The sequence below is a fragment of the Rhododendron vialii genome, chromosome 3a, assembly GCF_030253575.1.
Source record: "Rhododendron vialii isolate Sample 1 chromosome 3a, ASM3025357v1".
Taxonomy (NCBI): Eukaryota; Viridiplantae; Streptophyta; class Magnoliopsida; order Ericales; family Ericaceae; genus Rhododendron; species Rhododendron vialii.
In genome coordinates, this window is record NC_080559.1 from 5,503,547 (window position 1) to 5,521,718 (window position 18,172).

General features: G+C 39.4%; 2 protein-coding genes across 3 annotated transcripts; both read right to left on the reverse strand.

Annotated features, from left to right (window-relative positions):
- Nucleotides 1-453: 453 nt before the first annotated feature.
- On the reverse strand, nt 454-4,032 carry LOC131321410 (disease resistance protein RGA2-like). 2 transcript variants are annotated; one of them, XM_058352404.1, is made up of 3 exons: nt 3,986-4,032; nt 1,273-3,903; nt 454-596 (listed from the first exon to the last, which is right to left on the reverse strand). In XM_058352404.1, exons 1-2 carry the CDS (start codon nt 4,015-4,017, stop codon nt 1,320-1,322), a joined length of 2,616 nt encoding a protein of 871 aa, XP_058208387.1. In that variant the 5' UTR covers nt 4,018-4,032; the 3' UTR covers nt 454-596; nt 1,273-1,319. The 2 variants fall into 2 exon arrangements, with proteins under 2 accessions (XP_058208387.1, XP_058208386.1); XM_058352403.1 differs by lacking the exon at nt 454-596 and having other exon boundaries at nt 1,065-3,903.
- A 2,347-nt stretch (nt 4,033-6,379) lies between these two features.
- On the reverse strand, nt 6,380-16,223 carry LOC131321409 (probable disease resistance protein At4g27220). The gene is made up of 8 exons (XM_058352402.1): nt 12,811-16,223; nt 11,850-12,275; nt 10,174-10,255; nt 9,198-9,523; nt 8,283-8,418; nt 8,048-8,190; nt 7,818-7,941; nt 6,380-7,151 (listed from the first exon to the last, which is right to left on the reverse strand). Exons 1-8 carry the CDS (start codon nt 15,721-15,723, stop codon nt 6,823-6,825), a joined length of 4,479 nt encoding a protein of 1,492 aa, XP_058208385.1. The 5' UTR covers nt 15,724-16,223; the 3' UTR covers nt 6,380-6,822.
- Between the last annotated feature and the right edge of the window lie 1,949 nt (nt 16,224-18,172).

Consider the following 18,172-nt stretch of genomic DNA (forward strand, 5'->3'; position numbering starts at 1 on the left):
TTTCTTTTCAATAAAAGGGTACACTGCAACTGCAAATGGATCTTTCTGCTAGCAAAATAGAAGGTGTGCGAAAGTTCATTCACAGAAAATAGTAGCATACCGAACAGTGTTAAAATACATAGTCCACCAAACAAAGCTGAAAAACAAGCTAGTTACCAAAAAAAAAAAAGCTGAAAAACAAGTGACATCATCTGGAAAAGCAAAACAAACATCTCCAAGGGAGAAATTCTTCAGTGCCAAGCGGGCACGGTGCCACGTGGTGCCGAGCACATCTCGGCCATCCAAACGTGTTTTGGATGGCCCAAATCTGTTTGGACTTGAGGGGACGTTTTGGTAATTTTACACTTAAAAAATAGCCAAACAGATCTAGGCCGTCCAAACGTGTTTTGGACGGCCGAGATGGTGCTTGGCACCACGTGGCACCGTGCCCGCTCGGCATTGAAGAATTTCTCTCCAAGGAGTAATCACCGCAAAATACATCAAACAAGCTATAATGTGAATAAAAGCGAAAACTGCAAGACCAACTCCAAGCCCAAGGAAGCCAAAACACTCGAACTCGACCACACACCCATGTAGCACGCATTCAAAGCGACAACCTGTTAAAAATAAAATAAAAATTCCAGAACACAATGTAATAGCATGAACTAAAAACTGAATATGTGATTTTGTATCTTACTAGGTTTTGATTCTTAACCGAAGAGTCTACTACACACGAGACATTAGTGTGTTTTTTTAATTACATGCGGACCTAATATTGTATCTTATAGTGTATTTTTTATTGAGGCTTGTTCAATCTGGATAGATGTGAATTTCAAAGTAATGGATTTGATGTTCACCTTTTGCAAAACTGTGAGCCCTTTAGCTGCAGGTGGTTTGTGAAATTAAAGTAGAAGATGGATTGGAAGTAGAAGCGAGATATCTAACCGGGACCTTGCTTATCAAGAATCCTTGTTCATACTCTATTATGTACAGCTGGCTACTTCATATCCATCCACAAAAGAGCTCAAACTCAAGCGCGAGGAACATAAAATTCTAGGCATTAGAAACCAGTTAACACCAAAAAGGAGAAAAAAGAATTGCACTAGCATTGTTATGTTAATTGGAGAGAGAGAGAGAGAGAGAGAGAGAGAGAGAGAGAGAGAGAGAGAGAGAGAGAGAGAGAGAGCATGTTGCTAGTCTCTTGGCCCTCCAAACTGAAAAACCCGAATCTCTGAGCACGTAAAATCTTGCTGGTGTAGAACCTAAATTTACAAAAGAGAGCACAAATTGTACCTGTGATTATTGATTGCGTTGGGTCTGAAATGCTCTGAATAGTTCATCTAAAAAACTTCAACTTTAGGTACGTGGTTGATCTTTCGCCATTCCTCTCCTCGTTCTTCGTATTTGGCGCTGAAGATATAGCATCCGACAATTCTCACATTCTGTAGCTTAGTGAGGCATCGCATCCCATCTGGCAGGGTCCCAACCTTGTAACAATGCCAAATTATAAGTGATTCAAGTGATATGAGATTTGGGAGGACGGACTCTGATGGTGAAGTGAAGTCCGAACAGAATTCAATTTCCAAATGAGTGAGTGTAGAAGCAGCATCCAAAAGCCCCTTGGGCAAACTCACCAATGTCGGGAGATTTCCTAATTTCAGTTTCTTAAGGCTTATAAGCCCCTTTAAGTCATCGTCATCCGACAAGTTAAGTGAGGGACAAAAGCTTATTTCCAAACGCTCGAGGGAAGTGAGCTCCCTAAGGCCAACTGGCAAAGAAACCAGCTTAAAACAGTACTCTACAGCCAATTCCCGGAGACAAGAGAGATGTTCTATCCCTTCATCCAAAGACCTTAAAGTCTCACAATGGAAAATGATCAGCGTTCGGAGAGAAGTTAACCTACAGAATCCATTTTCTGGCAGACGCTTCAATTTTGTTGACAAGCACAAAAACCGTAGGTCAATTAATTTCCCAAAATCTTTAGGCCATTTGAAGGCCGACGACAGAGAAAGATCCAAGTATTGCAAGTTTAATAGCTTGCAAAGCGACTTTGGGAGATTGCCAACTCCATTAAAACTAAGATACCTTAAGAGCTTCAATTTCCCTATCTTCTCTAGCGACGAAATCCCATCTTCAAAGGTACATCCATCTAGCAAACGTAAGCATCTAAAACTCTCGCTTTCTATTTCAACAGATGATCCAAACTTGGGCTCTGTTTTCCTTGGATAGAAAATGGTCCGCAACTTCTTGTCTTCAACCAAAGGTCTTGGAAATTCGGAATATATACTTGCATCAAAGGATACATGCCGAACCGTATCAGGGATTTCTGTGGTTAGAGCCCCTTTAATAGTCAAGTATTCATTACCTGCCAGTGCTGCCACATATTGTGCAAGGTCATGAACAAGATTATGCATTTTATAATGCTCCCTTCCTCCTGGCATGGCCCGTCCATCATATGGTTCAAGAAATGACCTCCTTACCAGCTCGAGAATATATCCTTCACCTATATCTTCTAATTCTTTGGCCCCGTCTAAACATTGGATAAACCCTTGGGCCATCCAAGCATATACTAACTTTTTTCCATCGATAATTTCATCTTTCTCAAACAATGAACAATATGCAAAGCAATTTTTTAAATTTGGCGGCATTTGGTCATAACTCAACTTCAATATGGGTAAGATATCATCCTCACTTTGTACCAGAGCCCGCATCTCACTGTTCCTCACATACAGCCAATCCCGTTTGTCTCTTTTTGCCAATAAAAGTGATCCTAAGGTCACAACTGCGAGAGGTACACCGCCACACTTTTCCACTATTTCTTTGCCGATGTTGACTAAGTGCTCCTGATTCTCCTCTTCTCCTTCTTTAAACGCCAATTTCACCAATATTGTTAAGCATTCATTGTTTGAAAGACCTCTAAGTTTATATGGTTCCATGTTGCTGACAATTAAAGCAACCGTCTCACTGCATGTGGTTACAACAATTCTACTTCCTCTTTCTCCTGTTATCAACAAATCCTCCAATCTTTTCCACTTTAAAACGTCTTCATTCCATACGTCGTCCAGAAAAAGGAGAAACTTATCGTCGCTTAACAATTTTGTAACTCGCTTTTGCAACTGCTGAAGTCCTTCCTTACTAAAACTACTGTGCCAATTGTCCCCATCCGCTTGCAATATTTTCAGTAGGATTCTTTTGATATCAAAATCATTAGAGATACACACCCACAATCTTTTGGTAAAATGATTCTTAATCCTATGGTCATCGTATAGCAATTGTGCAAGTGTGGTCTTCCCTAGACCTCCGATTCCCACTATGGGAATGATGGGAACATTCTCCTCATAACCAGAGGACAATAACAAGCGTACTAATTTTTCTTTGTCGCCTTCTCTTCCGATAATCCTCCGAGTATTCACTGAGGGGCAGGTTTCGGTCTCTGCCTCGATTGGTCTTTCTACTTGTGTCACAACAAACTCAAACTGACGCATCTGTATAACAATCTCATCTAGCCTCTTCTCTATATTATTCAACTTGCAACCCATGACATAATGAAATACAAGTGGATTTGAGCTTTTAAAGAAGTAGCGTACCTTTCTCACCCAGCTGTTACGAGTTTCCACTTCCCTTCTCCTAGTCTCAGTTGCAACCTCATCAAACAAGTCATCAGCATCATAAAGTATGAGTTTGAGCCTTTGTAACCACCCTTTCACAACACGGTTGCTCATCCGCTGCTCTTGTGCATCCAAAAGAGCATTGGTTATGGTGGAGACCACGCCCTCCATCTTTTTCAGCTCCTCTTTGAAACCCCATGCTAATCCAAACTGTTGAATTGCATCGGACCCCAAAGTCAGCAAAATTCTTCCTGCAATATCGACTACAATTTTTTCTGCCATATTTTCCCTGGCTACTAGGGATGTGGAAGATAACCTGTGGGAGACAATTGAGCAGATTTAGATCATAAGAGAAAGATCTCTGTCTTTACTAGTATGTAAAAAGAGGATATCCTCACTTTTGCCTTTCGCTCGTATTTTCACTTCCCATCTAGCCCTTCGAATTGCTTTTATTTTACACCATTTTGCTCCTTCTTTGTCTTCTCCCACTGCTTTTAATGGTGGTCAATTGGGTCATTTCCGCTGTTTTTAGGTATGGCAATCCCGGCTGCCCTGCCCCATTCCCCGCTGCAAATGGCTTGGGGATTCGGAGATTTTTCGGGGATCGGGTAGGGGATAGGGATAATTTTTTTTAAAAAATGAGAAACGGGTAGGGGATGGGTATGAGTTTGTCCCCGCCCCCGCCCCGCCCCACCCCACCCCACCCCGTTTGTGTGTGTGTATATATATATATAATAAATAAGTTATATACATAAATGAAAATTATATAGGAGTACTATATATACATAAGTGAGGAAGAAAGAAAGAAACTAAATTTCACTGTCAATTAACATAGAAATAATTGAATTCACTTACCACGGATAGAAGATTAATAGAAAAAAGAGCTCAAATCAATAGTTCTAGTCAGATAAATATTGTTCACGTCGGAAACTCATGAAATAGCGTCGTGTTGAGAGACTAAGAAATGAAGCTTTAAAGAGCTTTGCGTGTGTTGTTTGTTCTTGGCGTCTTGCTGCAGGAGGGATACCGGATTAAGAATACCGGTTTTGCTTGTAGTTCCAGTTGGATCCCCGATTCCCCACGGGATCTCTGTTCCCCGTTTGGGGAGGGGATGGAGGGTAAAAATAATTCCCCCGTGGGGATCGGAGAAGAGATGGGGATGGATTTGGATTCGGGGATCGGGGATAGTGGTATCCACCCCCGATCCGCCGCATTGCCAACCCTAGCTGTTTTAGGTTGATTACCGAAGCGTCTTCTCAGACTTTTGATTAATTCCCTTTCTCGTTTCTCTTCCTCCTGACGGATCCGAGGGCTCTGCTGCCCCATGGGCACAGCAGCCCCTACCCACTACCCAGGGATAAAACAGCATCGTTTTGGTGGGAAAAAAAATCATTATCCTATGTTTGCAAGCATATAGAGCAGAAATGTGATTATGAGATTTCTAAAGATAAAATTTGATTATGTCTCTTTAGAATAATATGATCAGAATAATAAGATCTTCACATTCGTTCAAACGGATTAAAAATTGGAGCACTTAATTTTGTAACCATATTTTTTAATATATAAACGGTCTCAAAAAATTAAGTGCTCAAATTTTCACTCCGTTTGAATTGGTGCAAAGATTTTGTTATTCTAATCATATTATTCTAAAGCATCGTAATTAATTTGTATCTTTAAGACTCTCATGTCAAGTATATACTCTTTATTTAGGAGTCTCATAGACAAAAATTAATTAATTATGATGCTTCAGAATAATATGATCAGAATAACAAAATCTTTGCACTGATTCAAACGAAGTGAAAATTTGAGCACTTCACTAACTAACAGAATTACATTTGCACTTCACTAACTAACAAACTATTTGTTCGCGCGAACAAACTATCCGTGCATCCGGACCATCGAAAACACAATCCGGCTGCTATGGGAGAAGTCCGGACCTAAGCTCCGATTAGGTCACCCTGACTTGATCCAGACTATGTGTGTGTATATATATATATAGTGAGGATCAAGTCAGGACGCCCTGATTTAGTGTTAGGTCCGAACTTCTCCTACATCCGTTGGATTGTGTTTTTAATGGTCCAGATCCGCAGAAAATTTGTTCGCGCGAACAAACTGTCCATGTATCAAGACCATCAAAAACACAATCCGACGACTGCGGGAACAGTCCGGACCTAAGTTCTGGTCAGGTTGCCCCTGACCTAATCCGGACTGAATATATATATAAACACACATACTAGTTTATTAAATTTTGGGTTATCGAAAGACAGATTAAATTTATAGTTCCGCCCGTCCATGGACGACCAGATTCTGGCCTGGTTCGGAGCGACGACGTGGGTTGTGACGTGAGTTAATTTTGGTTGGGGTGGAGAGAGAGAAGACATAAAGAAGAAAATCAATTAGATGGAAAGTAGAAAGGCGTTTACTCTGCAGACCCATGGTTTGCCCAAACAACCCTGAGCATGAAGACAAAGAAAGCTACTAAGGAAAAGCTAAAATAAAAAAATCTGCCTCCAATAAGAGAAATGCTAGGGATACATTAATATGTTACACCCAACCATACCTCTCTCACATGCATATGTGAAAATTCCACAATAAATTCCAATAAGAGAAATGCTAGGGATACATTAATATGTTACACCCAACCATACCTCTCTCACATGCATATGTGAAAATTCCACAATAAATGCTAGGAACCTACATGTATGTGAAAGAGGTATGATTGAGATGTGACAAATTGATCATATTGATGTGCCCCTTGTATCTCCCAAATCTTACGCAAACACAAGATAGCATATGATCTTCAGTTGTGATGCTTTGAAACAACATACTTACAAAGAAGGGAAATACAAGCGTAAACGAAGCCAGATAAACTCAATCACTTCAGTGACTTCAATCATGCAAAACCACTTGCATCGCTAATCAGGCTTACAAACATTTTGCTGTAACAACATTTCCTATAGACCGAGAGTCGACGCAAGTTTTGATATCGACCAAAATTAGCCAAAAACACCTGTACAGTCACTGAACAGATACGGGTTAAACAACACCAAGCCCTTAGATCGCCGCCTAACAACCTGCATTATCATTGAACGAAACAAAAAAGAAGAGGAGCTCCTCTACAAAACTTTCCTGTGATTCATTTGGTGAAGAGTGGGGAAGCAGATGGTCTGGGATAAGCAGCTTATGCTTTTCCATCACCGACCCTTATTCTGCGAGGCTTTGGCCCACTGCTTGTTCATCGAGCACTTTGTGTTTCTTTCGAATCCTGAAGCTGTTCCAATTCCTTCACCACTTCATACATGTTGGGCCTGAACTTCAGGTCCATGGACAAACATCGGACTGCGAGGTTGGCTGCCTTATAGGCAGTATCCAAAGAGTACTGGCCTTCGAGACGGGGGTCGAGGATGCGAAAGATTTTACGCTTGTTGCCCAAATAGGGTTTGGCCCATTCCACCATATTGTGTTCTCCGGACGGCCTATTCTTGTCCACTGCTCGTCGGCCTGATAGCATTTCAAGCAGAACTACTCCAAAGCTATAAACATCACTCTTGGCGGTCAAATGACCTAGAATAGGCAAACGTAGAATTACTACATGGACAACAAGAAACGATGACTGCATGATATAGAAGGTTAAAAATGGTGTTTTAATAGAAGCTAATTAAAGAAATACATCAGTTAAGCACTACCATTTTGAGGCGGGCATAAGCTGGTCCAAACACCCTGAATTAAAACAAAAACGCTACAACTTTGCAAACCCTTTTTACTTATTGATGTTTGAATGGGTCATAATTGAGTGTGTTAATGACACCCCCTCATGTGAGTAAAATTGGTCAAATTTTGTTAGTTTGTATAGCATCACTCTTTTGCAAAAAGTAATACTACTTGTCAAGTTCAGTCCCCAACCAAAACTAACAAAGAGAGCAAAACAAGTCAAAAAGAGAAGCACCATTAATCCGTTATTCTAGAGTATTGACTTTGTCTCTTATCTCTCTCTTGGACATTTGTGCAAGTGGACACAAGTTTGGGAGCTGGTGGACCTTCCATTATAATTCCACAACCACATACAAGCATAAAATAGATACAATGGTCCAAACCAGTGTCCCTTTAGGTCTGGAACTTGAAATTTTTTCAAAGGGTAAGCCAGGTGGGTCAGAAGAAAGAGAAACATGAGTCGAAAAGAACATATAAGGACATGCAAACAGGAAAAAGTCCACATGCATTGAGTCATACCGGTGGCTAGATACTCTGGAGCTGCGTATCCGTAGGTCCCCATGACCCTGGTGGAGACATGGCTCTTGTCGCTTGTCGGCCCATCCTTAGCCAAGCCAAAATCAGAAAGCTTCGCATTGTAGTTCTAAGAATATATCATAAAATGGTTATCAGAACAACACGAGACTGAATTTAACTTTCTAGGATTGGAAATACGAGTAGTAACAAATTTTGTGTTTTGTAGAACATACGGAATCAAGCAATATATTGGAAGTTTTGAAATCCCGATAAATGACTTTCGTTTCAGCACTGTGAAGAAAAGCAAGTCCCTTTGCAGCACCGAGAGCAACTTTTAGACGAAGGTTCCAAGGAAGAGGTTGGAAGTAAGAACGTTCTGTTACACAACAATTTGATCTCTCATTACAAAGTTACCATATAGGACAAATTTGGGGTTTTAAGTCTTAAGGATGGGTAAAAAGAACTCACTCCTGAATAAATGATTCTCTAAGCTGCCCCTAGGCATGAATTCATACACAAGAAGCCTGTGTTCATCCTCCAAGCAATACCCAACGAGTTTCACGAGATGCGGGTGAGAAAACTGCCCCAGATAATTCACTTCCGCCTGCAGGACCAGTAATCAGCAAAAAATTACAAATCAAATCAGAGTAACGTGCTTTGTTACCAATCTATTTCGGACATCTTCAAACCTCAACCGAAAAAACAAATGAAGAGAAAGGGCCTGAGGAATTTTCTTTGAGTAGGCGATTAAACAAATGCTCAATCATTAACAAAAAATTGCAAGTTGCCCTTGTAATGCAAAGACCAAAAATGCGCCCAAAGCAAGGCATGCAGCCAATGCCAATTCTTTTGTCATATATGGCAAAATTGCCATTTTCGAGATAGAGAGAGATGGAAAGAAATAACAAAGCATGGGTGCAGCACCTTTGCCAAAAAAATTTTTTGGCAAAAAGACAATATTCATTGTCCAAAAATGAGAATAGCAATGGCAAAATGGCATTCATGGGTGTGGATGCTCAATATATTGAGCATCTCCAGTTGTGTGCTAAAAACACAAGCAAAAGCCAAATTTGGCAAGAGCTTTTAAGTAACCATCTTCAATGTCAGCCAATCTCTTGCCAAATCCAATCTATGGAAAATCATGTATCAAATTTGGTTGCCAAATTCGGCAAAGGTCTCTATCAACCTGATGGAACCCACAAATAGTTTTCCATATTGTGAAGTACAAAGACGAAATGGCATTTAAAATTGAAGCAAGATTGCCAAATTAAAGCATTTGGTGTTGTAGCATGCCAAAATTTGACTTTCGCATTGCCATTTTGGGCCTTTGGGATAAACCACATGAGATGCTCTACTATCCAGCGAAAAGAATGAACCCCTCACCAGCCATTCTCTGTGACCTTGGAAACCATCTTGGTTAAGCCTTTTCACAGCAACAACAATACCAGTCCCCGGCTTTGCGGCTGTATAAGAGCCCTCGTCTATCCAACCCTTGAAAACTGAACCAAATCCACCTTCTCCTAGTACGCTATCCGGACGGAAGTTCCTTGTGGCCATTTTCAGATCAGAAAAGGTAAAGCTCTTCAAATTAGCAGACTGCAAGATTTCGCCCTCATTCCGAGGAGTCAGAGGCACAGAAACCGATGACCCTTTACTGACAGAGCCACTTAGATCAGTGCCATCCGTGCTAACAGGTTTTGAATTCACCCCTGGGAAAGCCAACGCAAAATATTTCCAAATGTCAGCTCTCACAATGGGACCTTGGTGTACATAGGGAATAGATGCGAAAAAAACTGAGTCAAGATCATCTGGCACATGCTCTATTTCCAAAAAAAAAATTCGCAGCAACTTGATTCTTCATGGAAAAGGGACGAAGATGGAGCTCCTTAATTTGAAAATTTTGGACACATCGGTTATTTGTAACGCCCTCTCACGTGGATGGGTCCCATGTATGTGTAGGTCTCGCATCATGTGAGAGTAGCGTTGCAAATAGCCGTTGTACCTAAATTTTGGTGTTCTTGAGTAGGGGCTTGAGAAAATGGGATCGTTTACATATATATATATATATTGTAAAGTTGGGTAAAATAAATAATATCATCCTATTTTGTCTATTGTTTGGTGCAACATGGTAAAAGAAAGTAATAAAATAACAATATTTTGAGATTTGAGAAGTGAGGGGGCATTCTCCACATTTGAAGAGAGAGAAAGGAAATTTGAGGGGTGACTTCAAATTATTTGGTGTTTGAGGGATCTGTTAGAGCACTTATTTTATATCTAATCCCTCAAATTTTCTAACATTTGAGGTTTGAGGGGATCTGCTGAAATGCCCTTAGAAAAATAGAATGCATGTAGAACTTACGACTTCTTAATCCTTTCTCCTCCTCCTCCTTTTTCCTATTCTTCTGCTCCTCCTCCTCCTCCTCCTCCTTTTTCCTATTCTTCTGAAAACATCAAATAACTTTCTTAGATGAGCTTGGGGTTAACAAAGAAATTAAATGAACAGAGGAAACATTAAGCACATAACACATGTGCACAATAAGCACAAAACACACGTGCATACATATATAAATCCCCTACTATAGTCTTTGTAGCAAGGCACATGGCCAAAAAGAGCCACACCTTCACTATATATGTATATTTAACTAAACTCTCTGTATACTTTCTCATGGTAAATAAAGCTGCTTAGATTATACGAGGAAGAATAGAAACAAAGCCCATAAAAGACAATCTTTTACAGAGTTGTTCGTTTCTTTATGCCTTAATTTAGTTTAGTTTTTGGTGGTGTATTATAAAAATTACTTGAATAAATGTGTTCAAAGAGTGAATAGAGACGAAGAATATAGACATGGATCAAAGGAACAGGGAAAAGGGTACATGTATTTTATTCTATAAAGTTACTCAAACAGTAAGTTAATAAAAGGAGACGTACTCTATGTACGGATGTAGTAGTTTTTGCCTTCAGCTGCTTAGAATCATGGACACATTGAAAGAGATGAATCAAGCTCCCCAAACATGAAAATTTGGAACATTTTAAAGAAGGTAAGGCTCCGTTTGTTTCGATGTAACATGTAAAATATTTTTTCAGAAAACAAACTTCAAACTTTTATTTTTTTGTGTTTGATTGGCGCTTGAAAATATTTTCAGAAATCAACAAAATAGTATAGAGAGAGAGGGGGGAGCTCAAACGGAGGAGAGATATGAGATTATTGGAATTGGACGTGGGTTAGGACTGACGATCGAGGAAACTTTGCAGTAGAAGGTAGCGAGTTCATTTAGGAAAATAACTTACGGAAGATTTAAGGTTAAGTCATTTTCATCCAATTGATGGAAAATGTTTTCCTCATTTTTTACACAACCAAACACCAAAAAATAGGTAAAACATTTTACCGGAAAATATTTTACGTCCAAACAAACGGAGCCTAAATATTTCTGGAGCAACAGGAGAAGAAAGCAATTTTCCCTGCGTCTTGAGAAATAAATGCCCTTAGCTTCTGGCTTAATTCATTCAAAGGGAGCTGGAATCGGTTGACTCGCTTTCGTGAAGAGAGACTAGCAACTGAAGGCAGCCACTAAGTTGCAACTCTAGGGTATCGAGCAAGCAAGCAAGCTGAAGGAATTACGTAGAAAAATAGAAGGGAGCAGCAATGTAAGTATACACAAATACACCATGTGGATGTCAATCTCATTGTTAGTCTGCCAAACTGTGAGAAACTTTCGTAGGTAAAATTCTCTCTTGAGTAGCTTTCAGCCTTTCAACACACACAACCCCCCCCCCCCCCCCCCCCCCCCCCAAAAAAAAAAAAAAAAAAAACTACTCGCAAAATATACGTTGGATTCCTACGGTCCTACCACACCATCCTGTTTTGAATATAGGATACTTACCTTTTCGACACATGGAGTTTGCATGATTCATTATCATTTTTGCAGTTCCAATAACTTAGCAATTGCAGCCTATGAAAGAAGAGAAGAGAAGGCAAGAAGGGATATGTTGCCATCGTATTTAGAAAGAATTTGTCAAAGTATGGACAAACATACCTCTTTCAAATAGAACGCATCCATTCTAGGGCAGTCTGATATGTGAATCTTGCTAAGCTGTGACAATTGATCATCTATAGGATGAGTGGAGTCGCAAAACCTCCTCAGACGTGGTAGATGACAAAGTTCCAATTCTATCAACTGAGGGAACAAAGTTTTCTCTATTTCTCTAACTTGTCCATCTTCTATTTCTTCTTCCCCGTCAACTACTACTACCATCTCCAAGCAATTTCTAATTATTAGTTTTTGGAGATTCACAAGACCACCAGCCATTGAAAAATGGAACATATTTCTCAAACTTCCACAATCTTCCACTTCGAGTTCTTTCAGCTTAAAGAATGAGAAGGCTGAAAGTTCACTGCCCCATACGTCATCCAAATTCTTTAACCCTTTTAGTTCCAATAACTCCAAGCTATGAAATGTAACCTGCAATGCAAAGCAGCACAATCATGTCAACAATCTCATGAGGAAAAGGACGATAAAAAAGAAATGACTTTACGTTCCAATTTATAATTAACGCAAGACTCGCTGGCATCTCTATAATCTATTCATGCAAATTAGAGTTTGCTTTCATGAGTTCCACATTATTTTGTATTAAAAAGAAAAAAAATCAAAGACTATAAACATATTTTTTGACAAATTTTGAGCAAGATACTTTGTAAATGTGGGTTACTTTAAGCTTTAAAATTATGTCGAGTTACTAGCCCTAGCCTACATGGTGAAAGGGTTATGTATGGCAGTGATGAAGAATAACAATCAAATTAGTAAACATATCTTTGCAACACAATATTATTTAGTTATTTATTTATTTTTAAATTCAATTGTTTCCCTTTGAAATTTTGCCAGACTGCTTGCACAAACATACAGTACTTGTTTTCCCACATAACAATATAGCAATTAAAATTACAACATCTTTTTCTTGACGATTAAAAAGGGAGAGGAAAAACATATGCATGCATACCTTTGGGGGGAAAAGAGAAAGGAAGCCAATATCGTTGGCTTGTTCTGAATTGGAAGACATATTACTGTCCTTGTGGATGAGGTGGTTTAACTGTCCTAGATCTCGGAGTCGCATGACTTTCAATTGAGGGAAATCAATCTGGTCAATCCCTCGACAGAAACCCATGAGACGTGGTAGACTCACAAGAGAAAAGTATTCCAACTTCGGGAACTCGATTTTGTTGGTTGCAACATGCACATCTTCTCGTTGCTCCTTCCCAAAAACTTCTTCCATCCTATCACAGCCCTTTATGCTAAGACTTTTGAGTTGAGTGAGAGATCCCACAACTGGTAGCTGGAAGAGATTTCCCAATCTTCCACAATTGTCAACATCAATTTCAGTTAGTTTCCCAAACGAACCCGCGGGAACTGGGCCGCGACATATCTCTCTTAAATTAGGAAGCATGGAGAGTTTCAATTCTTCAAGGATCGGGAAAACAACAGGAGTAGGAGCAGCAGGTAGTTGGACCACATACATTGTATTGGCAAGATATTCTGGTGTATCACAGTCATGGATTTCCAGATGCTTCAATCGTTGGATTCCATTTACCCCATCTCGGAGTAGTAACTCTCTCACCAGATCATTGCATCCTTTCCCAGTAAGAATTAGACAATCACTACTCCCTAAGAGTGAACCAATCCCTCCACAATCCGACGGGATCGTAGTCCACGCTGTGACTATCAACTGCCTCTTGTATTGGTCGATACATCGGTTGTGTCCACCTTTATCGCCAATTAAAAGCTTGTAAGTCGTTAGTTTGCTAGATATTGGGATCTTTGGGATAAGCACATCACATGTTATACAGATCTCTAAAGTATTTAAATTGGACAAGGACAACTCCCTTAGATTTGCATTTCTCCCTTCTTCGTTGCCTTCTCCTTCCCAATCCCTAAATTTGCTATGGAAGATGTATAGTTCTTCTAAACGTACCAGGCGTGATATGACTCCTGGCAGTATTCTATTCAGTGACCAAGTGTTGTCCAGATCTAACAACCTTAAGTTAACCAGTTCACCAATTTCTTCTGGTAGCTCATCAATCGATGAACCCTGAAAGCTGAGAATTTCTAGATTCAACAAGTCTCCAATTGCAGAAACATTATCCAACCTGCCCCCAAACCTTTGAAGAGACAAGGTTCGAAGGTTCCTCAAGGATTGAAGTGTCAGGATGCCATCATAATTAATAAGTTCCAAAACTTTAAGTTTCTCCATCCCCTCAAAAAAATTGCACGGTAGTTTCTCAACTTTCTTGCATTCTAAGAGCAAAAACTCAAGATTTGGACATGTTGATCTTTCAGGAAGCCCTGTAATTTTCTCTGATATCACCGAAATGGAAATACAATGCTCATATGTACCCTTGTTTGGCCACTCAGATACTTCACCATGGCATACTAGAGCACCTTTATCTTTGGATGCTATAGATATCCCCATATCGCGCACTATGTCATGCACTTTCACACATTTATCATTTTCACCATCTAGTAGTAAATAACGACTCTTTAGATCATCAACCAAAGTAAAAACTCGATCCCTTGCTTTTCTCATTTCGTTTATCCCATCCAAAAGGGATAATCCCAATGCGTATCTAGCCAAATCTTCAAGAAGGATAGATTTATCTTCTTCAAATAAGCAACAAAGCAAAAGGAGGCACTTACCTTCCTCATCCTCTACATAATTGTAACTCAGCTCTAGAAATGAAGACAAATGCCCATGCGCAGGAGTGTTGCTTGTACAAGATAGCCGATCAAGCATGTCTTCCAAGAAACCCTTAATGAAATTTCCCCTACCTATTTTTGAAAATGTGCTACCAATAATTACTAACGCAAGAGGTAAACCTCCACATTTATTCACGATCTGTTTGGCTATGGGTCTCAAATCTGGAGCATCAGCTAAATCACCAGAATTCTCCCTGAATAGCTGCCATGCTTCATCTTCCGACAAGGTTGCAAGAGTGATCTCCTTTTTAGTTGGTAGATCATGCCACAAATCTCGAGTCCGCGATGTATAAAGAATTTTGACATTCTTATTAGCACCTCGCAAAGGAATTCCAATGGTATCTAGAGCAAGTTCCACCCTAATGTCATCTAGTATAACAAGAATTTTCTTGTTATCCTGCAGAAGTCTCTGATGTAGGAGAGGAGCACCTACTATCGGGCTCTCCATGTCACCAAGTTTCAAACCAAGCATGTCTGCAATGGAAGCTTGAATCTTGCTTAGGTTTGGTTTTTTGCCGACCATGGCCATTGCAACTTGATCAAAGAGTTTATTTCCTTTTGCTCTTTCTGCAACTTCTTTTGCCATTGTTGTCTTGCCCACACCAGCCATCCCGCAAATTTCAATCAAGTCGATCTGGTCATGCTTTAGAGCCTTAATGATCTCTTCCATATTAAGCCTTCGATCAGACTTCAACGCCTTAAAATTCTCCACATGTGGCAAGCTGTAGGCCGATATAACATAATCGAAGCCAGCAGCCTCGAGGTCAACAACCACCTTGGTATTCTTCACAGCTTTCCTGCTGAGTGAGTAAAGCAGTTTGAGATTGGGGCACCATCCATTCAAACACCCTTCTTTGACTTTGGCCTTGTCTTGAATAATTCCCTCAACCTGATTACTCGTGACCTCATTTGCATTCAGCCAAGCCTCGACATTTAGACCGGTATCACGCACTTGTCGGCGGCCTTCATTCACCCCCCGTTGCACCAATTCTCGTGTCCTTTGAAGCTCCTCCAATTCAGTTTCAAGTTTCTTAATGTTGTTGTTGAAGCAACACATATAAGTCAATTGGCGCCTGATTGGAGCAACCACACAATCTTCAATTTTCCCTCGAGGAATGTCCTTACCTTTTCCGGAAAAGGTAAGAGGAGTTGCTTCAGCCATCTCGATTTTTTCGTTTTCTTGTTTTTTTTTACCTTTTTCTCTTTTGGTACTTCAAAGAAATGAAAAAAAATAAAAGATGGAAAGCCAAAAGACAGCAAGAACAAAAGCAAATAGTAGGGCAAGCTGAAATGAAATCGGATGTGAACTACAGGCATTAAAGAGCAGGTAAAATCGATCGGTTGGGGAAGAAAGTGAATTAATAGCCAAATCAAAGACAACAACAATGAAAGCAAATTAATAGCAAGGAAAATGAGCAGAGAGAGAGAGAGATGACAGTTACGAGCTCAAGCATAAGAAATTTGAGACGAGGGTAAAATCGATCGGTTGGGGAAGAAAGTGAAGGAGGAGAGAGAAGAGGTCTGAGGTTTGGTACTTGGGAGTACAGATTTGAGAGAGAGATAGAGAGAGAGGTAAGAGAGGTAAACTGAAGAAAGCAGATACGGGGAGGCAGAGAGAGAGAGAGAGAGAGAGAGACGGCGTGGGGGGAGGAGAAGGACTCTGTAGAGTCTGTACAGCAGGCAAGCCTCTAGAGCCGCACAAGCCTCTGTGGTAAAGACTTTTGGAGATTAATTAAGAGCATGTCCACCAGATTCTTTACTTTCTCTTTTTCGCTTAAGTAGAGAGGAAATTTAGAAAAAAAACCTGTGCAGCCTAGTCACTCTCAGTATTATACCTTCGGCTGCAAAGACTCGGTACTTTTGGCGATGGACTGTAGCTAGGTAAAAAATAAAGAATTAATATTTCAGTCTCTCTCGTCCAGACAAAGAGTAAATAATTAATATTTGAGTCTCTCTCCTCCACTTTATCCCCCCTCTCTCTCTACATTCATACCCATCTTTATAATTAATTGCAAATATTTGGACGGATAGAGATAGGATAGAGAGACTGCTGCGTGGTGAGAAGAAAAGGTAGATAGGTAAAATAATTTTTGTACCTTTTTAGTAGGTATTTAGCTATTATTGATGTACATGCTCTAAGGCCGCTGTTTTGAGTTTTGTTCACCTAATTAACAGAGTGAACATTTTCCCTTTTTAATGGCTAAAATAGTATGAATTCCACCACAAAATAATATCATTCTTATCAAAAGTGTATTGCATAATAAGCATGACATTATTTTTTGATATGATCCACACTATTACCAATAAAAGGAGGATAATATGTTCACTCTATTTTAAGAAGATGAACAAAATTGCACTTGTTATTTTGACATTTTTTTTTAACGTCACTCCCCTGCAAGTATATTTTTGTTTGAATATACTTACATGGGAATGGCGTTAACAAAAAACAATGAGTGGCAAAATCATTTCCCTAAAATTATAATTGTAAATTCTATCCACCTTACGCGAAAAACTCCACCAATTATGAATTCCACTGTGCGTATATTGTAGTAAACTGAATCGTTTATCTTGTAAAGCTTGTAGAGTATTATATTTTCACAAAAATTAGCTTTATTAGACATGGATAGATATATAAAAAATTGAAGTTTGGTTTAAAAAATCGACAATAGATAAGTTTAAAGTTTAACTATCCATAGTCGTATATTTTATAAACTAAAATTTAATTTTTGATATACATATCGACATTGATATCTGATAATTTTTTTTTTTCAATGAATGTAATACTATGAGGGCTCTACAAGATGATCCGTTAAGATTATTGAAAAAAAAAATGCACGGTGAGACCCGCAATGTGTGTGGAAATAATTTTAAACCTATGATTTACATCAGCGGTGTAAACATTTGTTTTCTCCAAATCAGTTACATTATGCCACCCGGTCATGTTAAATTAATTGGGACCGCTATTTTGATAACGTGGCACAATACAATTGATTTGGAGAAAATAAATATTTTATATTTATATAACCGGTGTATATAATTTATTATCTTTCTTTTTTTCTTCTTATTTTTGCCTTTACCTTTTATTTTTGCTTTTTGCTTTTTTTATTGTTTTGCTTTTTCCATTGTTTCCTCCTTTTGCCGAAAAGCAGAGACACACCCCAACCCATGAGAAATTTTTCGGTGCCGGATGTATATATCCCACGTGTTATTCGCTCGGTACATTTGAATTGTTTAATACACTTTTGGATAACTTGGATTCAAATTCTTTCTCTTCTCTCACCCCAACACTTCTCTTTCTCATTTTTCTCTCTCTAAAATTGGAGCCATCAAAAAACACAATAGACAGCTCAGATGCGCCAAAACTACCACGGCATTGAAATTTTTTCTCACACACTCACATTTTTCTCTTCTCTTTTCACATGGATAAAACCCTACAATTTTTCTCTTCTGTATCACTCTCTCGTGTGGGACTAATTATTTCGCTGCCGAATCAAAGCCCTAACCTCCCATCGCCGTCTCCATCATCGACCACTGTGTCGGCTCTGATCCTTGTCGTCATTTCCCTAACCTCGTGCAGCCATCTCCATCATCGGCCATTGTGCCGGCTCTAA